General features: G+C 47.9%; 3 protein-coding genes, 1 non-coding gene and 1 pseudogene across 9 annotated transcripts; 2 read left to right on the top strand and 3 right to left on the bottom strand.

Annotated features, from left to right (window-relative positions):
* Positions 1 to 431: 431 nt before the first annotated feature.
* Positions 432 to 2,662, bottom strand: LTB (lymphotoxin beta). 2 transcript variants are annotated; one of them, XM_019715622.2, is made up of 5 exons: positions 2,219 to 2,662; positions 1,748 to 1,799; positions 1,466 to 1,537; positions 1,208 to 1,294; positions 432 to 1,049 (listed from the first exon to the last, which is right to left on the bottom strand). In XM_019715622.2, the coding sequence occupies exons 1-5, from the start codon at positions 2,378 to 2,380 to the stop codon at positions 610 to 612; spliced, it is 813 nt and encodes a 270-aa protein (XP_019571181.1). In that variant the 5' UTR covers positions 2,381 to 2,662; the 3' UTR covers positions 432 to 609. The 2 variants fall into 2 exon arrangements, with proteins under 2 accessions (XP_019571181.1, XP_019571182.1); XM_019715623.2 differs by lacking the exon at positions 1,208 to 1,294 and having other exon boundaries at positions 2,219 to 2,497.
* Positions 2,663 to 3,830: 1,168 nt separating this feature from the next.
* On the top strand, positions 3,831 to 7,602 carry LST1 (leukocyte specific transcript 1). Of its 5 annotated transcripts, XM_074332662.1 has the most exons (5): positions 4,615 to 4,630; positions 5,546 to 5,673; positions 5,756 to 5,874; positions 6,065 to 6,163; positions 7,091 to 7,602. In XM_074332662.1, exons 2-5 carry the CDS (start codon positions 5,646 to 5,648, stop codon positions 7,238 to 7,240), a joined length of 396 nt encoding a protein of 131 aa, XP_074188763.1. In that variant the 5' UTR covers positions 4,615 to 4,630; positions 5,546 to 5,645; the 3' UTR covers positions 7,241 to 7,602. The 5 variants fall into 5 exon arrangements, with proteins under 5 accessions (XP_074188764.1, XP_074188763.1, XP_019571185.1 ...); XM_019715626.2 differs by lacking the exon at positions 4,615 to 4,630 and having other exon boundaries at positions 4,718 to 5,673; XM_019715627.2 differs by lacking the exons at positions 4,615 to 4,630; positions 5,756 to 5,874 and adding an exon at positions 6,461 to 6,483 and having other exon boundaries at positions 5,364 to 5,673.
* Positions 7,603 to 8,414: 812 nt separating this feature from the next.
* On the bottom strand, positions 8,415 to 10,828 carry NCR3 (natural cytotoxicity triggering receptor 3). Its single transcript, XM_019715625.2, has 4 exons — positions 10,536 to 10,828; positions 8,933 to 9,277; positions 8,655 to 8,762; positions 8,415 to 8,532 (listed from the first exon to the last, which is right to left on the bottom strand). The coding sequence occupies exons 1-4, from the start codon at positions 10,576 to 10,578 to the stop codon at positions 8,486 to 8,488; spliced, it is 543 nt and encodes a 180-aa protein (XP_019571184.2). The 5' UTR covers positions 10,579 to 10,828; the 3' UTR covers positions 8,415 to 8,485.
* Positions 10,829 to 13,779: 2,951 nt separating this feature from the next.
* On the bottom strand, positions 13,780 to 17,605 carry LOC109436733 (pseudouridine-5'-phosphatase; annotated as a pseudogene).
* A 737-nt stretch (positions 17,606 to 18,342) lies between these two features.
* LOC141571934 (U6 spliceosomal RNA) lies at positions 18,343 to 18,448 on the top strand. The gene has a single exon (XR_012496976.1). It is a non-coding gene; the product is annotated as a U6 spliceosomal RNA (small nuclear RNA).
* Positions 18,449 to 25,484: the final 7,036 nt, after the last annotated feature.

Consider the following 25,484-nt stretch of genomic DNA (forward strand, 5'->3'; position numbering starts at 1 on the left):
CATTCAGGTAACCAGCAGGGGAGAAGTTCTGGGCCCTTTAGTGCTTCATTCCTTAGCCATATTCAGGGTTATTCTGCGGCTGGGCCTTTCTGAGTGGCGCTTGCCTTCCATGTAATAACCTCTCTCTCTGGTGGGAGGGACCCAAGAGAAAAGTGAAGTGTGGTGGGGACCATGTGGCTCTAAGAAGCAGGATGCTTGGACATGCTTTGGGGTTTGAGGAGATCCCCTTCCTTCTACCCTCCAACTGGGCCAATGCTGGGAAAAGGCAGGTCAGAGGCCGAGAGTGGGTGGGACCCACAGACCCCCATCCCAGGGATCAGATGCCATACGAAGCGTTATGAATTGTTTCAAGCAACCAGAAAAACACAGAAAATATTTAACCATCACTTGTGTACCCACCCTGAATGAAGACATGTTAGCATCTCAGCATCTGTATTGGCAACACTACAACTTCTCATTCTTTATTTTCATCAGGCTCAAAATCAGTTTCCAAACAGTCTCCTACATTTTCCCACGGTCACAGGGTCCCTGGTATCTGGGTCCCCAATATCTGGGCTGATTCACGCACTCCCACCAGGCAGTCGTTTTCCCCGGGACACGGGGCGGCTATCACCCCACCATCACAGCCCCAAAGAAGGTCTTCCCTCTCCTGTAGTCCACCATATCCGGGTGACTGATGTTGACGTACACCCTCTCGCCCCTCCGGAGCTGCACCAGGCCGCCGAACCCCACGCTCGTATACCAGAGCCTCCGGGCCGGGTCCAAGGCTGGGCTCACCGTCTCGGCGCCCTCGAGCAGCAGCTCCGGAGTCCCGGGTCCATAGGCGCCCCCCGCCCGGTACAGCCGGCTGCGCAGCGTGACCGAGCGGCCGAGGGGGTCCCCGTCCGCAGGGGGCGCCCGGCCTCGGTAGCCGACGTGACAGTAGAGGTAATAGAGGCCGTCCCGCGGGAGGGCTAGCCCCTCCGCGCGGGAGAACTGTGTCCCGCTTCTCAGGAACGCCTCTTCTTTCTTCGTCTCCCAGCCCAGCCCCTGCCCCTGTGTCCAAGCGCCTGCGAAGAAACGGGAGGGTTGGCTCTCGGGAATCCGGTCCCGAGAGGAGCGATCCAAGCCCAGGACCCCTGGGAAGGCGGGCAGAAGGGAGTGGGGGCGGGAAGTTCTAACCCCCTGCAGGAACCGAGCCCGTAGTGGGGTGGGATGATGGTGCTACCTCTGCAATGAGCACGAGCTGGGGATTGAGGGAACCTGGGTGTGGGGTGCGGAGCGGTGTGCTGGGGAGATCCAGGCCGGGTTTTGCCTGCTCCGGGAGGGAAGCAAGACGCTAGAACGCGGGACAGGCGGAAGGGTGGGCATTTTAGGGGCTAGAAGTGGTGAAGCGAGTCGGAAACCCAGCAATGCAATAACAGAGCAAAGGGGCTCTAACCGTGGGCTAGCCCCCTTGGACTATTCAGGTCTATGGGATCCTTACCTATGAGGTGGGCAGCCGGGAGCTTGGGGCTGGGATCTGTTTCTGCATCCTGCTCTGGCAGCTCCTGGAACCCTGGAAGGGGCGAAGAGTCCACGAATGGGTCAGGGCCGCCATCCATGCATGGTCCCCTCAGAGGACAGGGCGCCAGAGCCCCAGAGCCCAGGGACGGGACACCTGGATTCCTGGAGACAGGAAGGAGGACAGTATCTAGGGACGCAGATGAATGGGAGCTGGGAGTCCCCGAGGGTCTGGAGCCCTGGAGGGGAGACGGTCTGCTCTTACCCAATCGCTGCTGGGCCTGTGCCTGTGCCCCCGGCTCAGTGGTCCCTGTTACCTGGGTGGGTGGGGTCACAGTGCCAGAGTTCAGTCTTAGCTGATGCCAACCCCACCCCTCCCAATGTAGCCCCAAGCGCTAAGCCTGGGGTTTGTCCCACCAGCCGCAGCCCAACACCCATCTCCTTGGAAGGGAAGGCAAACAAGGCAAGGCAGATATACTAGAGGATAGAGACAGAGACCTGAGTATGTCTTGGGAAGAGGAGGGGAGAGACACCCAGGAAGGGGCTTGGAGACATCAGGATACAACAGCATCACAGGAACATGGAAAAAGCCAGCAAAGACTCACACTAGACAGGCATCCCCACCGGGGGCAGAGGAGCCAGCTGAGCAGGTGAGGCAGGAGACCCTAGGCACAGCCAGAGGTAAGTAAGCATGAACAACATACAGCCCTCTGGGGCACTTGTTGCAGCCACTCACCAGTCCTCCCTGCTCCTGGGGCACCACTGACAGCACAGCCAGGACAGTGATAGGCACAGCCAGCAGCAGGGTCACCAGGGAAGTGGCTCCTGCCACAGCCAGCAGGAGGCAGCCTTTCCCCTGGGGCCTCCTCCCCCAGCCCTCCAGCCCCAGTGCCCCCATGGAAACTGAGCCAGGGCCCAGGCAGGGGGGCTTTCATACCTCAGGGGTGGGGCTACCCCCTCCCCATAGACGCACACACCTGGCTGGGACTTTCCACACACCCCTGCTCCCCTCACCCAGCTTCCTGTTTACCCAGAGCTGGGGCGGGGCAGCTGGATGCCTGGGTTCTCTGAACTAGGGAAGGAGTTGGGGTGAAGAGATAGGTTCTCAGGGTAGATCTGGAGGGAGTTTTAGAGACCTGGCTCAATAGGGAGGGAAACTGAGGCCCAGATTGCAGAAAATCAGGCAGCAAAGCTGCAACGAGAATATAGAACTCCTGATGTTCAGTGCAATCTGAATCCTTCTACACCCCCGAGGTGGGTGCTAGAGAGAAGGTTGCATCCACATCCCTGAGGTCAAGAACTGGGGTCTTGAGGGATGGATGTCCGAGTTCCTGAGAAGAACTTATCCCTACACTGGACTGATCTCCTCCTCCATTCCCGTGCTCGCCCCTAGACCCAGAGCTGGGTCCACAGTGATGGCAGCTGAATGGAGTCTGCCTCACCACAGACTACTGCCTCCTGAGGAGGGATGGAATGAGCATCACCTCCCTTGGTACAGAGTGCAGAATGAGCCCCATCCATTTAGTAGGTGTGACTAAATGTTTATGAACAAGTGAAGAAAGGACAAATGAATAAGCAACACCAAGCAGCATCCCTGAAACGAATGGTATGGTAGACAGTGCAATAGGAGCTCAGAGGAGGAAAGACCAAGTCTGAGGAAGGTGGAGGTGGTCATACATTAGCTCCCCTTCTTGATGACATCTCTTTGTGTTCAGATAATAATAATAATAATGGTAATACTAATTTAGCTTATATACAAATAGCACTAGCATGTGCCTGCCACTGATCTCCGTACTTTACATAATTCTTGTCATCCTGACAAAAACCCTATGAGAGACACAGAGAGGTTAAGGAACTTGTGGAAGGTCACACAATAGCAGCAGAGTCAGGACTTGAACCCGGGCAGTCTGGCTTCAAAGCCTTGACCACAAGACAATTTAAAAACTGAGTACTGACTTCAGGTTTACGCATTTCACTGCATGTACGTTTTGCCTTCCTCAGCCCCCCCCCCCACCCCCAAAGAAAGGCAGAAACAAACACTGAACTGGAGTAAATGGTTTACAGGTGAAACATGTTGATGTTTGAAACTTTGAAAGGTATCAAAAAAAAATGAGATGATTGATAGATAAGTGATAAAGCAAATATAGAAAATGTTCATTGTAGAATCTAAATGTTAGGGACATGTTCAGTGTACAATGAAAAATGTACCATTTTTTCTATGTTTAAACTTTTTAATAATAAATGTAAAAAAAACTGAATATTGTCCTATGGTGGGGCAAGGGGAACATTGTAGATGGGGGAGGGAGAGGAAGTAGCAGAAAGTTTCTGAATTTGGAGAAGGAAATGCAAATGCATACGGACAGGGGCACCAGAGATCCTCCTGATCCCTTGCCTCTACATGAGCTAACTCCCCGGTCTTCACCCTCCTCAAGGACTGGGTGTGCAATGCTCCAGCACCCATCTTCCTCTCCATCAGTGCCACGAAAGGCCTTCATCCAGGTCTCTGTCGCGAGGGCCAAGACCAATGCCCTTACTTACTTTTGTGCTTAACGTCAGAACGCTGCCTCCAGCAGGAAGTCCACCTGAATTGGCCATGCCTCCTTTCCCAGTGCCAACTTGTCATCATCTTTCTATCCTAGATCTATCAGCAGGGCTTATCTAGGTCTAGTCTGGCTGCTTTTGACTTTCCTGTTTGTTAATCAGTCAGCAAAGCACCCTGCTAGATAGAGCTCCAGAACACCAAGTGAGTCACCCCAAATCCCCCAGAGTCCCCAGTCTTATGTGGGAGCCAGGGGGCTTTGTGAGCTCTTAGTGGATGCAGTGTGAGGGGGAACTGGGAAACAGCTCATCAGCGAAGGCGCACGGAGGAGGTGTGCAGTCACTCACTACTGTGGGATCATTAGCTGGCTGGAGCTGAGGGCATGACAGGCTGCCTTACAGTCCCAGGAGTCTGCAAGGAAAGATGTCATAACCCTAACTCTCAAAGCCTAACTTCCTCTCCTAACCATGCTGGGGAGGCACCAAGGTTGGGAGAGAAGTTAAAGCCAGAGGAGAGGAGGGAATGTCTGAGGTGGCAACACCTCTCCACCCAGGCAGCTCTGGGCAGCTCTTGGTCCCCCCAGCCCACTGCTGCAGGCCAGAGGCTCTGGTAAGCTGGGAAACTGCAGGGACCCTGGGGGGGGGGGGAACTTGGGGTGGGAATCACAGCCCAGGACGAGGTAGGGCTGTGAAGAGCGAGAGGAGTATGGTTTTGAGGTTTCCCGAGCCCCGAGGACTCCTGTCCGGCCTCCGTCTCTGCCCCCCACACTTAGCACAACCCACTTCTACCCCCACTGCTCGTGCTGGCCACCTTGGGCCCCCTGCCACCCGTGCTTCTGCGCCACACCCTCTGCCACACACACCCCAAATTCCTCTTGTACCCAGGAGTGTCTCAGCTTCCAGACTCTGGTCAGCACGTCCGGTTCTGGGGTGAATTCAGACAGGGCCCCCCTTTTGCCCTCAAACAGGAACCAGTGGTTATAGGGCAGGAAGTGCCTGAGGGGAAGTGATGGGGCCCCAGACACCCCTCTATGCCCCACTTCAGCCCATCAGTGTCTGCCTGTGGGAAGCAGTTCTCCACTCCAGCCAAATAGGGATCCCCCTCTCCCCACTTGCCCTGGGACTGAGGGAATGGCCTCAGCTGCCAAGTGGCACTGGATGCTGTTCTCCCTACTTTCCCTCCAGTCCCCACAAGCACTGCAGACCCTGGCTCCTCCTCCTCCATCAGCCCCTCACCAGAACCTAGAACTGTCTGGTGCTGGAGAGGCCCCCATGAACCACGTGGTCAGTCTGGGGCAGAGGGAAGGGGATGGGCTCTGGAGCTGGACAGAGCTGGCCTTGAACCCCAGCTCTGTCACTTCCAGGCAAGATGTACTTATAGAGTCCGTGGTAGAGTTTCAGGTTCCTCAGGGAGGTGGGCACCACAAGACCCTACATTGTCGTGGGGATTAGCAGTGACGAATGGAAAGTGCTAGGGTTGGATATAAATGAGGCTCCTCAACCTGGGAAGATTGTAACTTTACAGATGAGGAACTTGAGGCACGTGACTCACCCCAGGACATTTAGCCTGGCAGAGCCTGGGCTAGGTTTCCTCAGCTTCAGGCCAGTCTTCAGTCCCCAACCTAATGGCAGTTTGTGAGGCGCTCGTACAGGGTAAGGTAACCGTCTGCACGGGGAGAGTTGTGGGTGCACAGGGAGCAATGGGTGAAAAGAGGTATGTGTGGTTCATGAGTAGGTGGGCAGGGCCTCTCAGGACCAACATGCAAGTGGGCAAGGGACTTCACAGGGAGGCCCAGAGACAGCAGGGATGGCAGAGGAGCCTCTGAGGAGCAAGAGGACGCAAGCGTGAGTGAGGTAACTGATGAGGGATGAGTCCCTCTGGTAGGAGGTGAGGTAACACGGTTGGGTGAAGAATCTCTGAGAGTGTGTTTTTCTGCCTCTAAAACTGTTGGAGAGGGGAGCTGAGACACCCCCGCTAACCAGGAGGATGGGGTAAGCTGAAGAGGGACAGGGGCCCTCTAATACTTACCCCTTCTCCCTACAGAGTCATGTCTTTACCTGCATGTGGGCTTTGGGCTGGGGGTGCTCCTGCTCGTGGTTGTGGTTGTACTGTCTGCCTGTCTGGGTTGGCTCCATCGGAGAGGTGAGCACCACCCTGACCTCCCTCCTTCACCACGAGCAATGCCCTGAGTTGTCCCCACCCCCACCCTTTCCTACTGCTTTCCCTGAAGCCCCAGCAACCCTGACACACCCTGGGGAGGAAGGTGGTAGGGGTTGGTGGGAGAGGGGAGGGGAGAATGTCCAAAGAGAGAGGCCAGAGCTTTGGCCTTGGGACCCACAGGCAAGTCAGCAGGAGACAACCAACTGCTGGGGGTGGGGGCGAGTCAGGAGGGCTGGGAGGCCGATGGTGGGCCATGCTGAGCTGCTTCTTTTCTTCCAGTGAGGAAGCTGGAGAGGAGCCTTGTGAGTCTGGGGGCAGGGAAGTGGGTGATGGGGCAACAAAAGGCAGTGGAGGCTGAGATGGTGGGAGGCAAGAGAAGAGAGAGAAAGCTGGAGCATGAGAGAGGAAGCAAGACAGAGAAAATCAGAGAGGCAGAAAGAGAGGAAAGAGAAGAGTAGAAGACAGGAAAGAAATGGTGTAGAGATAGGAAGAGGAAATAAGACCGGAAAGAAATGATGTAGAGATAGGAAGAGGAAATAAGACAGAAAACAGAAAGAAATGAGAGACAGTGAGAGAGAAAATCAGAGAATGAAAGGGACACGGGAAAAATAGAGAGATACCAAGAGAAAAAGTAAGACAGAGCGAATAAGAGTGAAGGGGGGAGAAAGAGAGTGAGAGACACAAAGAGAAAGGGCAAGAGAGAAAAGAACAAGAGCTGAGGGCGGGTGGGGGGTGTGGGGGTGGGAGGGGAAGACAGGGGAAGGGAGGGAAGGGAGAAAAAGCCTAGAAGACTGGGAGGCAATGAGGTAAGAAAGTAGGGGTGGGGCAAGAACTCACAGGAAAGGATCAGAGAGAGGGAGGCCCCTCCAGTGACATCCCTTCCTTCAGTGCCTTTTCCCTTGGCCCCAGGCCCAGGTATCGGTGCAGGAGCTCCACTATGCATCTCTGCAGAGGCTGCCCTGCGGTGAGGGGCCTGACCTTGGCAACAGAGAAAGGAAAGGCTCCAAGGAAGACCCTAACTCCGACTATACCTGCATTTACCAGAACAAAACCACCTGAGCACCCCCAAACACTGCCCTCAACCTAGGTGGGCGGTGCCCTGTGGTTCATCCAGTAAAGTCGGTGGTCTTGCCGCCTTCTGTGTCTCAGGCAGGCTTCTCAATCTATCTCAAGCCCCCATTCAACATGGCCACCATCAAAACTTAAGCGACTTACCCTCTCACCTTGTCTGGGGTCAAGTAGTGATTTAGTGGGAGAAGGATGTTTAAGGACCCAAGCTCCCCTGAAGGCCAGAAAAGAGTATGTAGTGCCCACCCCACCGCCCACCTTATCTGTAGTTTCAGTTACCCGTGGTCGACCATGGTCCGAAAATATTAAATAGAAAATTCCAGAAATAAACAATTCATAAGTTTTAAATTGCACACCTCTCTGAGTATTGGAATGAAATCTTATTGTCCTGCCCAGGACATAACTCATCCCTTTATCCAGCCTATCCACACTATATATGCTACCCACCTGTTAGTCACTTAATAGTCGTCTCAGTTATAAAATTGACTGTCAAGGTATTGCAGTGTTTGTGTTCAAGTCACCCTTACAGTAGTCTAATGCTATGTCACCGTGCCTCCGTCATTCACCTCACTTCATCTCATCACATAAGCATTGTATCATCTCAGATCATCACAAGAAGGGTGAGAACAATACAATAAGATATTTTAACAGAGAGAGATTATATTCATATAACTTTTATTACAGTGCATTTGTTATCATTGTTCTCTTTGTATTATTGTTATTAATCTCTCACTGTGCCTAATTTACAAATTAAACTTTATCATGGGTATATATGTTTAGGAAAAAGCATACTATATATACAGTTCAGTACAGTTCATGGTTTCAGGCGTCCACTGGGTGTCGGAACGTATCCCCCTCGGATAAGGGGGGACTATTATATTTGTGGGCAATTGACAAGTAGGACTAATCAGATTTGATACTCCCCATTTCTCAGGAGAACTGGCCTCAGCCTCCTGGACCTGGAAGAGGTAGGGCCCATCCTGTTGAACCCCAGGATGGTGGTGGGAGGAGGCTCTAAGCACAGGTGCTGGGAAGCTCCCTCCTTGGACCTTTCCAGGCCAGACTTACTAGAAGGGAGAGTTAAGAGTCAGGGAAACCTGGAGAGGGGTATACTGGGCATCTGGAGAATGGAGAAGGAAATACACAGAGACTCATAAGAAGTTAGTAGTGGGGCAGAGACAGATTTATTGGGGTCTCTTGATGAGCATTGGGATCACTGGAGCCTGGAATCACTCATCAGAAGCCATCCAAGCAGTGACAGTGTCTTCTCATGTGACAGTGGCCTGATGGAGAGATGATCAGCGTCACTGGGCGCTGCAGGCCTCCCCTCCTTGGTCTCTGTCTGCTCGAGGGCTCTCTCACTGCCCCTCCACCTCTTCCGCCATTGCACAGCTCCATCACTCACATTTGCCTTGGTAATAGATGGTGCTGCCCATGGCCACAGAGAGAAAGCTGAAGGCATAGAATCCAGCCCGAAGGAGGAGGGATGTGAGGGCCCCTCGCTGAGGAGGTCCTGCGTGTGGGTGGTAGAAAGGAAGTGCTTGGTAACTGGGACCCTGGGGAAGAAGTGAGAATGGGCTCAGGGAGGGACAGAGGGCAGGGAGCCTCAGGGAAGGACTCTCAACTGCCACAGAGGGTGGGGCTTCCAGCCAAGGAGGCACAGCTTCCCTCTGGGCACCTCACCTGTCTCCACCACCAGTAGAGTCCCATTCCCTGTCCCGACACCCAGGCCCAGCACTTCCACCCTGCACACGTAGATTCCAGCGTCACGGCCTTGCGTGTCCCAGATGTGTAGCTCAGCCTGGTGGTCACAGAGGAAGCGGGAAGAGGCAAGAGGGGCCAGGCGGCCCCTGAACTCTGGGGTCCTGTTCCTCACCTCATTCCCTGGGGCCACATTGTCCCGGTACCATGTGACGGAGCCAATGGCCAGTCTCCCTCTGCTGGCATTGAAGGAACAGGGCAGGAAGGCAGTGACGCCCTCCTGGGTACGAACCTCAGGGGGCTGAGACACCCAGAGAGCACAGGATACTGAGGGCAGAGAGACAACCCAGAGAAACACCTCCCCAGTTAGTCTGAAGAGAAAAGACAAGAGAGCTTGCAGGACGTCCCCGCTGTCCCTTCACCATGGAGAATCAGGGGGACAAGAACTTTGGGTGCCTCATTCAATCCTTTCCTCTTCACCAATCTCATTTCTTAACATTGCTTATTAAATCGTTTTTCAAATTCTTCCCTATACCCACTCTCACCCTCACCCTCTCCCATCATTTTCCAGCTACATTCTCTAGTAACATCTTGCTGAAATTTAACCTGTCACAGAGACATTGAAACTCATTAATAAATGTGGATGTCTAGTTCATATCGTTGATTGTGTTATTCCAAGTATTATTTTAGTACCGATGACGTTCTACAGTCTACCACCCTTGCTACTTTGTTTTTTGTTAAAGAACATTAACTACTTAAATCTACAGGTGAAGACATGGCTATAATTGATTGAGATCCCTATTTAACTTAATCCAAATTGATGAATTACACCAATTATTAAAATCCCTGATTAAATTCTCTAGTTGGTGAAATTTACCAGTCATTCTATTTCAGTGGTTCTCAAACTTGAAAGTTCATTGGAATCACATGGAGTCTTTGTTCGAACAGATCCCTGCGCCCCTCCCCAGAGCTTTTTATCCAGTGGGTCTGGAGTAGGGCCTGGATTTGCCCCAGGTTCCCAGCTGATCTGAAGCTACAGGTCCGGAGTCCACACTCTATTTAGTTAAGGGGTATATATGATAGGTAAGGTCTCTCTGTTAATTAAAATCAGTTTCACTAAGAAACTTATCTTAGATTTAATTAGGTCTCCCAAACTCCTAATTATATCTAGACCCAGATAATAAGCTTTAATAGGCTTATTAAACTCATCAAATTAAACCCCTTTAAAAAAAAAATTGACCCCTTCCCTGAAGCCCTTCCTTCCTTCAAACCGATTTTACTGGTTCTTTCAACTTGATCTTATTAGGAAGGTGGCTGAGAAGAAAAGAGCCCTGGGATGGAAGCTGGAGAGTGACCCCCTAGTGGACAACATGGAGGGAACTGAGAACTGGGGGAGGGGGGTCCCTGGGTGTCGGCTTTATTGAGGGTCCCACCTGCTCCCACTCTCCTCTCTCCTTGCCCCTCCTCTCAGGGTCCATGTTCAGCCCCCACCAAGCCTGCTCCCCTGGGATACCTATGTCCAGCCTCCCCCATCCTCCCTCCTCCCAGCCCCACACCCCACAGGGTCCTGGGAGAAAGCTGTCACCTGGATGGACCATGACAAAGATGAGCAACAGCATCCGGACCATGTCGAAGGGCGTTCCAGTTGACGACGAGGGGGCCCTGGGCAGGGAGGCGAGGGTGGAGGAGAAACGACCCACCGCTTGTGACCAAGCCTTTGGTCACCAGATGGGAGTAGGGAGCTTTCTATGACACACAGGACTCACACATCACTTGCCAAGGACCTCAACTGCCTGGGCCCTTGGGCATGAAATGCATGCCTCTCTGAGGAGAGAGGCTGTTGCTGGTGGTGATATCTGGGTCACCAGGAGGTGGGGGCAGCATGTGGGCAGGTTGCCTAAGTGTTTGGGAGGGAGGGTGAGGCTCACATGCCTGGAAACGCTAGGGTAGGTGGGTGAGACCAGGATGTGGTTCCCCCACCTTCTGACGTTCAAGAAGACCAACATTTTATGCAGAAGAAACCTCCAAGAGCCTCCTGGACCTAGAGCTCGCCTACTTCCCCTCCCCAGGGTGCAACAGTGCCCAGGTCCACTCCATCCATTCCCTCCCCTGGAATCAGGCCCTCCCCCAGGGCAGCTCAAGAAATTGTATCACTGTGGGGCTTCACCGAGCCAGCTGATTGGTAGTGGTGACAGGGGTTGCTAGGGGCTTTGTTTGCAAGCTGCATTTGCATAGCTATCACCCGGGTTAACATAGACTGTATTGACTTGCAAGGTCTGGCAGAGTGAGTGCAGCGGATGGAGAAGTTCCGGCTCTTTCATGATCAGATCTCCATTAAAGGAATACACCTCTCACAGAGGCCTGCTTTGCCTAGAACATCCTGCACGATCTATCACCCACTGGTAAATCCACTCATATTATTTTATTCACTATTTAACGAACATTTATTGAGCAATCACAGTGTCCATTACATGAAATGTATTTGTACAGACACAAATGAAAGACATATTGCATTACATATAACTCCAAGGTTATACATGGATTAATAAAAGAGTAGGCCACATACTCTTGTATATGTATGACAGACCTATGTGAGATAACACAGCACATAGAAAAGGATTCCCTTTATAATCCTTTAATAAGCCTGGTGAAACACGGGCCCAGCCCTCTTACCACACACTTCTCTCTGGCTCCTTTTATATCAATATGTATTTTTCCTTTGTGCCTGTGTTTCTAGCTCTGTTTCATAATACATTTATAGATTGTGCAGTGCCCACCCTTCACTGCAGTGATCTGGAACTTTTTTTTTTTTTTTTTGGAGAACCAGTAATCTCATGGTCCAGAATGCTGGCTTGGAATCAGGCTGGGTTCAAACGCCAGCTGCCACACAAACTAATTATATAAGCTTGAACAAATTATTTACTTCTATGAACCACCTAGACACACATGCACGCCACACAGCAGGGAAGGACAGTGTGGGGACAAAGCCCCAGAGAGCAGTTTCCAGGCTCTCGGCCTCACGTGGAGAGTGCTGGCTCAGGTAGTAGATGGTCATCAGCTGTGACTAGTTGGCCATCGGCTGTAACCAGTTAGTCATTAGCCACTGATAGAACTGCCATAGCTAAGCTAGCAAGGTGGTGGCGTGGCGTGGCGGAGTGTGGATTACGGATTGCAGCTAGCACGGCAGATTGCAGCTAGCAAGTGAGGTTGGTTGACAGAGAAGTGGCTGGCAGGTTGTGGATTGTGCGGCTCCTGCTTCCTGTCTCCAACCCAGCCGCCAGGGAGAATATAGTGGTATGACTCCCCTACCTATGGTTCTGTGGGTGTTCCTTTTTGGTCTCACCATGTCCTGAGTGTCATGCGGGGTGTCAGGTGGAGTCTCAGCTCCTGCTCCCCGCATAAGAACACAGGATATGGCAAGGCCAAAAAGGAATACCCACGGAGCCATAGATAGGGGAGTCATACAACTGTAGTCTCGCTGGCGGCTGGGTTGGAGACACAGGAGGCAGGAGCCACACTATCCACAACCCGCCATCCACTTGTCTCTGCCAAACAATCTCACTTGCTAGCTGCAATCTGCCTCTGCAATCTGCAATCCACACTCCGCCGCTTGCTGGCTCAGCCACCATCTTCTTGCTAGGCCCCCAGTTACTGCTAGTGTAACCATGGCAGTTATATTAGTGGCCAACGGCTCACTAGTTACAGCTGATGGCCAACTAGCCACAGCTGATGGCCATCCAATCACAGTTGATGGCCATTTACTACCTGAGCCAGCACCTCTCCACGTAAGGCCGAGAGCCTGGAAACTGCACTCCTGGCTCTGTCCCCACCCTGAGTTCTTATGTGGGGAGCAGGACCAGAGACCCCGCAGGACAACTGACTCAGCCATTCTCCCAGCTGTGGAGTGGTTGCCTCCTCAGGGCAATCTAACCAGAGGACATGGGACTGAGGCACCACGGCAAGGTAAGAGCTGCCCCCTGGTGGTCACAAAGCATGGGGGGCCTGAGGTACCAACAGGTGGCTTTTCTGCACTGGGCGGTAATTCCAGCTTCTGCCCTGTCCCTTTCCGTGCCTTGTCCTATCAACATTAATTCCCACCCAAAAAGTCAATGTAGAGAAAATTGTGTCTTCTACTCAACTGTGAGAAGCCCACGGTTTATTGACGGAGGGGCGGGTCACCACTTAGTAGAATGGGGTGGGGGCTGAAACAGGCAATTGGCCTGAAGATAAACCATACTTTCACAGTACACACGCAATCTCCACGTCCCTGGGCGATGTGGCTTAGACATCGAGTCAGCCTAAGTTGGAGTCCTGGTTTTACTACTTGCACATCTGTAAAATGGGAGTGGCACCTGTCAACTTCCAGACCCCGCTGTACTGTCTGTTCGTCCCTATGTCCTCCCCAGTCCTGGGCTAGGATGACCAGTGTTATAGCTGGGCCTGAACTCAAGGGTATCCTGCTTTCTCCTCCTCTTTTCTCTGTCTACGATTTCCAGTATCCAAAAATGTTGCGGATTCCAAAGACAATACTTGGATTTTTTTAAAGTCCATCTAGAATAAATCCTGGTATATGTGTGGACCCTTTTTAATAATTCTGAGGCCCTCTAGGGAGCTTTAACCTGCAGGGTGGGAACTGTTGTGTTAATTAGCTCAGCCAACACAAGGATGGAATTTTTCAAAAGAAAGTTTTACCAGGGACTCAAGAGGAAAGGCAACAAACAGCAAAGCTGTGAAGTGGATGTATACACATTGTCGGAGCCTGCCGAGGAGACGAACGGTTCCTGAAGTGGGGAGTGAGGATTGAGAAAAAAACAGACAAGAGACAAAGATGGGATCGGGAGGGCGAGCAGTTCTGACTAGACTGCTGCACCTGTTTTATTTTCCAGCTTTCTTTTATACACACAGAAACAAGAAGGTTACATAGAGCGGCTGAGGCAGCAAGTACAGATTAGTTATGTTTTTTCAAAGTTTGACCCTGACTGTCTTTACCTTTTTTATATTTTCCCATACCCAGGACAGCAGGTGTCTGTTTGTTCTTTATGCTTATCAGAGTTCCCCTTAGCGATCCTCCCAAACTCTGCTTGTAGTTACATTTTCTTAACCCTTAATGCTCCAGCTCCCTACAACACATCTCTGTTCTAACTTCTTTAACATCCAGCTGTTGGCTGAGTTGAGTGTGATCAGGGCCAATAAACTCCCAGCTCAAAGCTCAGAGCAAAGAGGTGACAACACAGAAGGGACTCTGGAATCCCAGCACAGGTGATCCCACCTCACTAGCGTTTCCTCCTCTAAGTGTTGGCAGGGGTGAGTTGTGGGTGGCGTCTCTGGTTAAGTCCTTATAAATGTTTTTCAACTAATTAATGGTTGCCAGTTTCTTCTTTCAACCTCCCTGGCACCTGACTCTCCAGCTTCCTCTCTATTTCAACCTTTGTCATCTCTCTGGAAGACTTAATATCCAGGTAAATGACATTTTAAACACTAAGACATATTATATAAAGTAAGATGCACAGATCTTAAGTGTACAGTTTGATGACCTCTGGCAAATATATGTCAACAACACTGCAATTCCATCACCCCCCCGATTTTTTCCTAAACCCATTTTTGGTCAATCCCTCTCCCCTCCCAGAAGCAACCACTGATCTAGACCCCTATAGATTAGTTTAATCTGTTTTTTTCCCCAACTTAAAATTTATTTTATTACAAAGACATATTTTTCTTAATTAAAATAAAAAATGAGCATGAATGAAGAAGCAAAATGTCCCCTTCACCACACCCACAGAATCTCTCACTCTCTCTTTAACAACAGCAAATATTTGTAAGGCAATTGCTATATACCAGTCACTATTAAGTTACTCAACCCTGAAAATTTAGGTGTTGTACACATTTCACAAATGTAAAAACTGAGAATCAGTGTTTTGATAACTTGTTTAAGGTTATACAGATTAATCAATGGTAAAGCCAGGATATGAACTGGGTTATAAGCCTCCTTTTATTTATTTTTCTGATTGTACGTGAGATTTATTTTCATTTCTTTTTCTTTTTTTTTTTTTTTACTCTTCCAATTACAGTTTGACATTCAATATTATTTTCTATTAGTTTCAGGTTAATGATTTGTTAAGGGCTCATCCATGACATGGCTTTCCCACTCAGTTTACAAAGCAAATAGAATTATCATCTCACATTTATCAGTTGCTACTGCATATTAAGATCAGCGGACCACGTGCATTCCCACTGAGGGGGCCGGCCCGGTGGCTCAGGTGGATGGAGCTCCGTGCTCCTACCGCGGAAAGCTGCTGGTTGGATTCCCACATGGGCCAGTGGGCTCTCAACCACAAGGCTGCCAGTTGGACTCCTTGACTCCCGCAAGGGATGGTAGGCTGCATCCCCTGCAACTTATAACAACAGCAACTGGACCTGGAGCTAAGCTGTGCACAACTAAGACTGAAAGGACAACAACTTGACTTGGAAAAAAGGCCTGGAAGTACACACTGTTCCCCAATAAAGTCCTGTTCCCCTTCCCCAATAAAATAAAAATAAATGAATAAATAAAAAAAAGAAATGAACACAAGTAGAATTTCATTTTGTCTTGGAAAAGTAGGTATTTACATATATATGCATACATGTATTCACACACAAGCATGTATATGTATGCGTGCATATTCACTGTACATGATTATTATATGACTATGCAAATACAATCATATCGTTGTTCATAGGACAATTCTGATCTCTGTTCTGGGCTGTCTCTTGTTTTCTCTCGACTGCCAAGTTAGGGCTTTTCACTTGCATTTACTGCAGAGCAAGTGCACAAGTGATGAGGCTGGGATGGCTGTTGCCGTGGCAATGTGGGCAGTGCTGCTTCCTGGGCAGGACGGCTCATTCAGTGCGCACCCCCTCACCCGCATGCCGCAAGGCGGCCCCCTCACTCACAGACCGGCAAACCGAAGAGTTCCGGCTGGAAGTCCTGCAGCACGACCGTGACCTGTGTCGTCAAGTCTCCGTGTAAGTGTCCATCTGGAACCATAACCACGTGCATTCCCGCTGCAAGGGCCACCTCCACCCGGTTGGGAGTGTCTTCAAAGACGAGGCACTTCTCCATGGGGGCAGGAGGCGAGAACCTCTTCGCACAGGCGAGATATATGACTGGGTGCGGCGTGCCATCCCCACTTCGGGGTCATCCCCCAAAACGATATGATCAAACAAGCTGAAGAATTCCTTGCGTGCACTGGTCTTCATCTCCGGAGCTGGTGGCCACCGCCAACAGCACGTGGTGCCTCCGCAGATGGTGGGCGAGATTTTCCAGCCCTGGCATCAGAGCTGCCATGGGGAACACATCTTGCAGCTTCACCTGGCTGTCTTCCACCAGCTCGTCTTTGGACATCGGCAGCTGCAGGACGTCTAGTATGACCTGAGCCGCCTCTAGTGCCTGGGACTTCACATCCCACGTGTACGTCTTCTCAGAGCGATCACAGGTTTCTTGGAACACCACTGAATAGAGCCGTTCAGTGTCCAGAAGGAGGTGGGTGATGGGCCGCAGCGGGGGAATGGGCGCCACGATTGTGCCTCCCTCTCAGCCAGGTGGAAGCAGGGAGGAGGCCTAGTTTAATCTGCTTTTGCATTTAATATAAATGGGATTATATGACATACACCCTTGTATCTGGATTCTTTCATTCTGCATAATGTCTGTGAGATTTATCTATGTTGTTGCTTGTATCAGTAGCTTGTTCCTTTTTATTGCTGAGTGGTATTCCATTATACAGTTTATCTGTTTACCTCATGATATACAATTGGGTTGTTTGTTATATTTTTGCTGTTATGAATAAATCTATGAACATTCATGTACGTCTCTTGCAAATGACTTTTCTTTTTTATGCTCTTTTCTTCTTATTATTAGTTTCAGGTGCACAAAGCAAATGGCTTTTCAATACTTGACTTCACAATTGCTTCATCTTCTCCACTCCAACCATCACCTTGACTCTACATGACTGCACTTTGGATCTTGTCACTGTGGAAGCTGTTCCACTTTGGAATCTTACCTCTTCTTTCACAAGAACATAAGAGCAATCAGGACTGATCCCTTCAGGCACCTGTTCCCTGCTCATGTACATTCACACCATTCTCCTAAAACAACTTTTAGGTTGTTTCTCTCACTTTCAATCACAAATTTTGAGCATCTACCATGGACTTACCCAGGCACTCCTGTTATAGCCACAGTGTTAACTACTGCTTCCCCAATCTATATCTCTACCTTCACCTCAGGCCTCTTTCTTGAGGTCTGAGTCCAGAATATCTAACGTCCCTCTAGACAGCGCCTCCAGAATGTTCCGCAGGCCTTTCACAATAATCGGTGTCCACCAAACTGGGTCAGCCTCCTATATTCCCCGTCTTAGTGAATGGAAACACAATCCACCCACTCACTCAAGGCAAAACCCCTGGATTTATCCTATTATTCCTTCTCTCTCAATTCCCCCATCCAAACAATCTCAAGTCCTGTCCCTCCTGCCTCTGAAATATCTCAGGTATCTTTCCCTGCCTCTTAATTCTCACTGCTAGTTAAAGGCCCTCCTCATCTCTGGATGAAACCTGTAAAATTGCTTCTCTGAGGAACAGTGTGGTTTCTTCTCAGTATCATTCCACACCTACCTCTCTGAGCATCGAGGCTCATCCATCCATTCAACGTTTTTACAAATGCCTTCCATGTGCCAGACATCCTAGCTTTATCTTCCATCATATAGCTTCCCCTCATCTCTCTCCTTATCTCTCCTACCTCCCTCAAATCTATCCACAACTCTTTTGTCTCACCATCTTTATTCACATCACTTGTTTTTTCCCTATCTCTCTACCCAGACCACACATCTCTCTAAACATCTCTACACACACACACACACACACACACACACACACACAAACACACACACACACCTGATTATTCACTAATCCATTCATTCAACAAACATTTAGTGAGCATTTTTCATGTGACAGACACCCTATTTCTTCATATTTCTCTTTTTCTTCCATAATCTCTCTCTCCACCTCTTTTTCTGCCTCCCCATCTTTCTCCACATTTTCCCTCCCCACCGCTCCCCATCAGCACACCTCTTTTCCCCACCCCATCTCTCACCCTCTTTCTCCTCCATTTCTCTCTGAGTGGAAGAATGAGGCAGGTCTGGCAAGGCATTCACCTCTTCCCTTTGGGGGCCGATCACCCCTCCACTGAGAAGCCTTTCCTGATTCTGCCCTTAACTCTGTGCAAGGATGCTTTCTAAAAAAATTTAATCTACAATATCAGAGGAAGACTTTAACCCACATCTCTCAGAAACTGATAAATCAAACAGAAAACAATTACTGAAGACATAGAAGGACGAAACCAGACAATCAAGAAGCTTGCTCTAGTGCTCATTTCAGCAGCACATCCACTAAAATTGTAATGATAAAGAGGAGTTCAGCATGGCCCTGCACAAGGATGACATGCAAATTCATGAAGCACTCCATAATTTTGAATAATAATGTCAACTAAATTTAATACATATGTAGTCACAGGATGTGGAGCACAGCATAGGGAATTGAGTCAATGGAATTGTAACAGCTACATACGATGTCAGAGGGGGAGTAGACTGGGGGAGGGGGTATCACTTTGTGAGGGGTGTACATGTCTAGTACATTGTTTTGTACACCTGAAACTAATAAATACATAAATACCAAGCTTGATCAAATGGCAATATGTAGAATTTTAGGAAAATTAGAAAATACACATTCTTTTCAAGTACACACAGACATTTGGAAAAAAGAATCAAAGTCATATAGAACACAATTGCTGAACAAAATCTATGACAATTTAAGATCAATAACAAAGAATATTTATATTTGGAATTTTAAAAAATTTATTTTTAATGTATTTAAACTTCCAAAACCTATTTCTAAATAATTCAAATGTTAAAAGAAAATATTATAGGGGCCGGCCCGTGGCTCAGGCAGTTGGAGCTCCGTGCTCCTAACTCCGAAGGCTGCCGGTTCGATTCCCACATGGGCCAGTGGGCTCTCAACCACAAGGTTGCCAGTTCAATTCCTCGAGTCCCACAAGGGATGGTGGGCAGCGCCCCCTGCAACTAAGATTGAACACGGCACCTTAAGGTGAGCTGCCGCTGAGCTCCCGGATGGCTCAGTTGGTTGGAGCGCATCCTCTCAACCACAAGGTTGCTGGTTTGACTCCCACAAGGGATGGTGGGCTGCACCCCCTGCAACTAGCAAGGGCAACTGGACCTGGAGCTGAGCTGCGCCCTCCACAACTAAGACTGAAAGGACAACTTGAAGCTGAATGGCACCTTCCACAACTAAGACTGAAAGGACAACAACTTGACTTGGAAAAAAGGCCTGGAAGTAGACACTGTTCCCCAATAAAGTCCTGTTCCCCTTCCCCAATAAAATCTTAAAAAAAAAAAAAAAAGCAATAGAGCAGAATACAAATGTATATTTACATAGAATACTGAACTGAAAATCTCTGACCAAATTCACTAAGCAGAAAAAGAAAAGGGGAGAAAAGGAATGCACAGACCAAAAATATGTAATTTAAAAGGAATGTAATGTCAGGTACAGAAAATATTTAGATTGCAAATTTTTTTTTAAATATTTTATTGGGGAAGGGGAACAATGTATATTTCCAGGACTTTATTGGGGAACAGTGTGTTTTTCTGAAGACCCATCAGATCCAAGTCAAGTTGTTGTCCTTCAGTCTTACTTGTGGAGGGCGCAGCTCAGCTCCAAATCCAGTCACCGTTTTCAGTCTAGTTGCGTTTTCAGTCTAGCCCACCATTCCATGCAGAATCGAACTGGCAACCTTGTTGTTAAGAGCACGCACTCTAACCAACTGAGCCATCTGGTTGCCCTAGAGTGCAAATTTTGATGAGATGAATAATGTTCTAGAAAAATATATGACCAAAACTTACTCAAGAAAAAATTAAAAGCCTGATGTATCTATAACCATTAAAGAAATGAATCAGTTGTTAAAAATTTAACCACCAAAGAAAACACCCCAAGCACAGATCGTTATGAAATCTTCAAAACAGAGATCATTCCACACATACAAAAATTATTCTAGCAATCAGAAAACAGGAAAAGTTTCTCAATTTATTTCATGAGATTAATGTAACAGTGATACAAAAGCCAGGCAAAGAAAATTTGAGAAAGGAAAATTGTAAAACGGTTAAACTCATGAACATAGATGCAGGGAAAAAAAAGAACAATAAAAATATTAACAAATGTAAGCCAGAATTGACTAAGTATAAAACAATTTAACCAAGCAGTCTTTATCCTAGAAAAGCAATTCACTATTCATGTTAATTCCTAGTTCTTATTCATAGAATTCACTGCATTAAGAGATTAAGGAGGAAAATCCCTATGACCATCTCAACCAATACAATAAAAACATTTCACAAAGATGTTCATAATAGCAACTGCTTGATTTTAAAAATAGAAATAAAAACATTTGCAAGTCATTCATAATTTTAAAAGTTAGGAATGTATATTATATGAGGTCTGACAATTAAGTTCATGAACTTGCCACCATTCACTTACATTGGCACACTGTACAAATAGCTCAGTAAGGTTTCATAACCTGGTATATCCGTGTCTCACAGCTGTGTTCGTGTCGACGCGTGGCAGTGTCTTGCTGAGTGGCGTTTATTATTATTGTTGTGTGTTTTTGTGTGCCGTCATGAGAATGTCTGAGCTTGAATTAGAGCAATGAACAAACATTAAATTTCTTGTTAAACTTGGCAAGAGTGGAAGTGAAATCAGGGACATGTTAGTCCAAATATATGGGGATAATGCCATGAAGAAAAGGCAGTGTACAAATGGATTAAATGGTTTTCTGAGGGGAGAGAACGCGTCACTGATGAAGAGAGGTCAGGGCAGCCAGTAATGAGCAGGACTGACGAAAATATTGCAAAAATTCGTCAAATTGTGCTTCAAAATCTTCAGCTGACTGTGAGAAGTATAGCAGACCAGTAAACATCGATAAAGACTCAGGAAAATCTGAACTGAAAATGTTGGCATGAGAAAGGTGTGAGCAAAAATGGTCTTGAAGGAGCTCACCGATGAACAAAAGCAAAGGAGAGTCAAAGTTTGCCAAGACCTTTTGGAGAGGCAAGACGAGGTTTTTGACCGTGTTATCACCGGTGATGAAACATGAGTGTACCAATGCGATCCTGAAACAAAGCGTCAAAGTGCACAATGGAAGTCAGCCAATTCTCCACAACCAAAAAACGTTCCGTCAGTTCAAATCAAGAGTCAAAACGATGTTGCTAACCTTTTTTGATATCAGAGGGATTATCACTGTGAATTTGTGCCAACTGGACAGTTAACCAAGTTTATTTGGAAGTGCTGAAAAGGCTGCATGAAAAAGTTAGACGAAAACGACTTGAACTTTTCGCCAACAATTCATGGCTCTTGCATCACAACAATGCACCAGCTCACACGGCACTGTCTGTGAAGGAGTTTTTAGCCAGTAAACAAATAACTGTATTGGAACACACTCCTGTTCACCTGATCTGGCCCCCAATGACTTCTTTCTTTACCCCAAGATAAAGGAAATATTGAAAGGAAGACATTTTGATGACATTCAGGACATCAAGGGTAATATGACCACATCTCTGATGGCCATTCCAGAAAAAGAGTTCCAAAACTGCTTTGAAGGGTGGACTAGGCACTGGAGTGGGTGCACACTTCCCAAGGGGAGTACTTCGAAGGTGACCATAGTGATATTCAGCAATGAGGCATGTAGCACTTTTTCTAGGCTGAGTTCGCGAAGTTAATTGTAAGACCACGTATGTCTTTATTCTCCCATGAAATTTAGCGTTCATTTTTGAAATGGCTTTGTATTTCTCTTCTATATCTTTCCTCCTGTTCCCATTCATAACCTCCTATTATCATCTCTTCTCTGAGTATCTATATTTCTGATATGTGGCCTTCCTTTACTGCTAAAAAGCTACACAAAGTTTTATTTTTCAATTCATGCTGGAATTTTGGGCTACAATTTCCATCTGCTTTTGGCAATATACTTGTGGTGTATTGTCATCTGTTGGTAAATTGTGTTACTGTTTTTCACCTTTTTTCTCATAGTTAATTGAAAAGAAGCTTTGGTCATTTCTTTTTGTTACTCATATTTAAATGAGCTAGATTTTTCTGAACTATTAGCAGGAGGACCTTGTGGAGGGCGGGGAGAGGGCCCAGAATGGCTTTCCAGACTTACAAGTTCAAGGGTTCCTCCTGTTTTGCCATAGCAAAATATTATTTCCTTTAAATTTGGCACCTCAGTGTAGCCACTACCTCCTTTCCTCTGAGAACCTCTTCCAGTTAAGCAAGTGTCTACCGGCAAACTTAAGCTTCTCTATTTCACAGGAGGCCTCAGGAGGCCCTCTCCACAGTGCACCTAAGTGATGCACTTAATACTAGAAGAATTTTCCTGGTACTTTCTGAGACCTCTGGGTCCCTTTGGACACTTTAAAACAGTCTTGCTTCACCTTTACCAGCATTGAATCTGTTCAGTCAGCCCTGGCCTCAGCTTTGCCCTCTCAGGGTGAGGTCTTGGAAGGAACTTTTGCTATCTGCATCCTGTCACTGGGACCGTCCCTCCCTTCCAGCTCTTCCCTGAGGCACTGCTGGGGACTGCCTTCTTGGCTGGGAATTTGGTCCCAAATACACAAAAGATGGAGTTTGTAGGTATTCTGTGTCTTCTAACTTCACTGAAAATGTAGTGTGTGTGTGTGTGTGTGTGTGTGTGTGTGTGTGTGTGTGTGTTTCCAATCTCTCTTTATTGCTCCATAAGGTTTCCAGGAGAAAGGGGGAAACTTTAGAAATAAACTGCTGTCATGTTCCCCGCAAAGCCCTACTTTGAGAATTTTTAGAAACAAAAGGCTTTTGGCAAAGACAACATGAGTGAGTGGGTTATGGCTCCACGGAGCTGCATGGTGTAGGCTCCGAATCCTGACGTGTTTTCCCACCTTGCCTCACGGGGAGCCTCTGGTTTAGCAGGCCACGAGTCTGGTGCATACACCAGGATGCCCTTTTGTTCATTTTCAGTAAGAAACAGCTGCAGAGGTCTGTTTCTTCCGAGCCCCTCCCTCCCTACATACACACCTACTGTGTGCACTGCCTCAGTCAGGGTCCCAAAAGGAAAAGCACCCTCTCGTCAGGCTAATAGAGGAGACAGTTTATTTACGAAGGTGTGAGGGGGTGTATGGGAACCTCCAGGATACTGCCAGCCCAGGCCCCAGGGATGAGGGGAGGCACAACAGGGGTTCTTACTCATTTTGTGCCACGGACCTCTTTGGCATTCTAATAAAACAAAGATATATGCATATAACAAAGTAAACCAATTATATTGAATTCCAGTTATCAAAATATCAGTAAAAGTTTGCAATAGACTAAATCACGTACTTTTTTTTATTACCACATTAAGTAAAAGACAAGATATTTAAAATACAGGCAAGTTGAAGTTTGGGCTGGGGCCCAAAACTGTGCATTTCTAATGTTTCCGTGTGATGCTGGCAGAAGGACCATTCTCTGAGAACCACTGTTTAAGGAGATTTTGCATATGTCTGCTCAGATCTAGATTTTGCAGCCTGTCAGTGTTTTCAATTTTCCTTATTTCCAAGTTCTCAGTGGATTCCTTGCTGTAGCCCCCACATTGCACCCTTGCAGCTCTCAACCCAGAGGCCCCACTCCCCTTTAGCCCTGACTGCTGTCAGCTAGCCCTCTCTGTGGTCCAGGGAGCCTGGCCCCTGAGTTTGGGTGGGAGGTGTCTTTGTGTATGTCTGCTCCTCACAGGTTTTCCCCACATCTGTGTTTAGGCTGTTTCCTTCTCCACCCAATTGCCCTGCTAGATACTCTTTACTCTTTACTTTTGTCTCATGGTCAGAGCAGCTGTCACTTTATCCCAGGAAGTTTTTCTGGGCATCGAAGCTCAAGCTCGCCATGGTAATCTGCCAAGTCATCCGGGATGGACGACCACTCTGGAAGGCAATCTCAGTCTGAATAAAAGCCAGAGTTTTCCCAATGGCCCTACACAATCTGGCCTCATCTCCTGCCTCTGTTTCCCCTCACACACCTGGCTCCAGCTACAGTGGCCTCCCTACTGCTTCACAAATACTCCAGATACCCAGACATGTTCTCACCTCAGGACCTTTGCACTTGCTGTTCCCTCTGCCAACAATGCTCTTCTCCCATATATCCACATGGCTTATTCCCTCACCTCCTTGAAATCTTTGCTCAAATATTACTTTCTCAGTGAAGCCTCCCAGACTACTCTATTTAAAACTACAGTCCAGGGGTGGCTGGATGACTTAGCTGATTAGAGTGTAAGCTCTCAACAACAAGGTTGCCAGTTCAATTCCCACATGGGATGGTGGGCTGTGCCCTCTGCAACTAAAGATTGAAAACGGCGACTAGGCTTGGAGCTGAGCTGCGCCCTCCACAACTAGATTGAAGGACAACAACTTGGAGCTGATGGGCCCTGGAGAAACACACTGCTCTCCAATATTCCCCAATAAATTTTTTTTAAAAAAGGGGTGGGGTGAGGGGAGGATGCAGAGGGTAAAGAGAGTCAAAGACATGGTGACGGAAGATTAGACTTTGGGTGGTTAGCACACAATGGAGTACACAGATGTTGTATTATAAAGTTGTACACCTGAAGCTTATACAATGTTATTAACCAATGTCACCCCAATAAATGTAATTAAAATTAAAAAAAAAAAAAAACAACTGCAGTCCACCACAGCACTTCCTGCCCCCTTCCTTACTTTGTTTTTCTCCATAGGCACCTACCACCTTTAGTATACTTGTTTATTTATTTTTATTTTATTTTTTAAGTTATTTATTTTTTGGGGGGAATAGTGTGTTTCTCCAGGGCCCATCAGCTCCAAGTCGTTGTCCTTCAGGGCGCAGCCCACCATCCCATGCGGGAACCGAACGAGCAACCTTGTTGTTGAGAGCCCCGCTCCAACCAACTGAGCCATCTGGCTGCCCTACTTCTTTATTTTTATTGTCTCTCTTCCCCAATTAGCCTGTCCCTGAGAACAAGAGTTGACATTTGTTTGGTTCACTGGGCTTAGAAACACCTGGCATATAGTAAGTATTCAGGAAATAGTTGTTGAATTAATGAATAAAGAAATGAATTCATATATATATAAAATTACGGGATGTGGAGTACAGCATAGGGAAATAGATAGTCAATGGAAGTGTAGCAGATACATGTGACATCACAGGGAGGGGGGTAGACTCCGGGGTTATCACTATGTGAGGGGTGTAAATGTATAACTATTATATTGTTTTATACACCCGAAACTAATAAAATAAAATAAATAAAAAAATGAATTCTCCCCACCAGGCACTGAGACCATCGGGAATGCAGGCTTGCAGCTTTTTCTGCAAGGGAAGAGGCAGCTGCAATAAAGGGAAGTCAAGAAGTCAAAGTCCCCTCCAGCATCGTCCCCCCCTGCATGGGTCAGGGAGAGGGCAGTGAGAAGTGAAAACTTACAGC

This window comes from Rhinolophus sinicus, linkage group LG05 (assembly GCF_036562045.2).
Source record: "Rhinolophus sinicus isolate RSC01 linkage group LG05, ASM3656204v1, whole genome shotgun sequence".
Taxonomy (NCBI): Eukaryota; Metazoa; Chordata; class Mammalia; order Chiroptera; family Rhinolophidae; genus Rhinolophus; species Rhinolophus sinicus.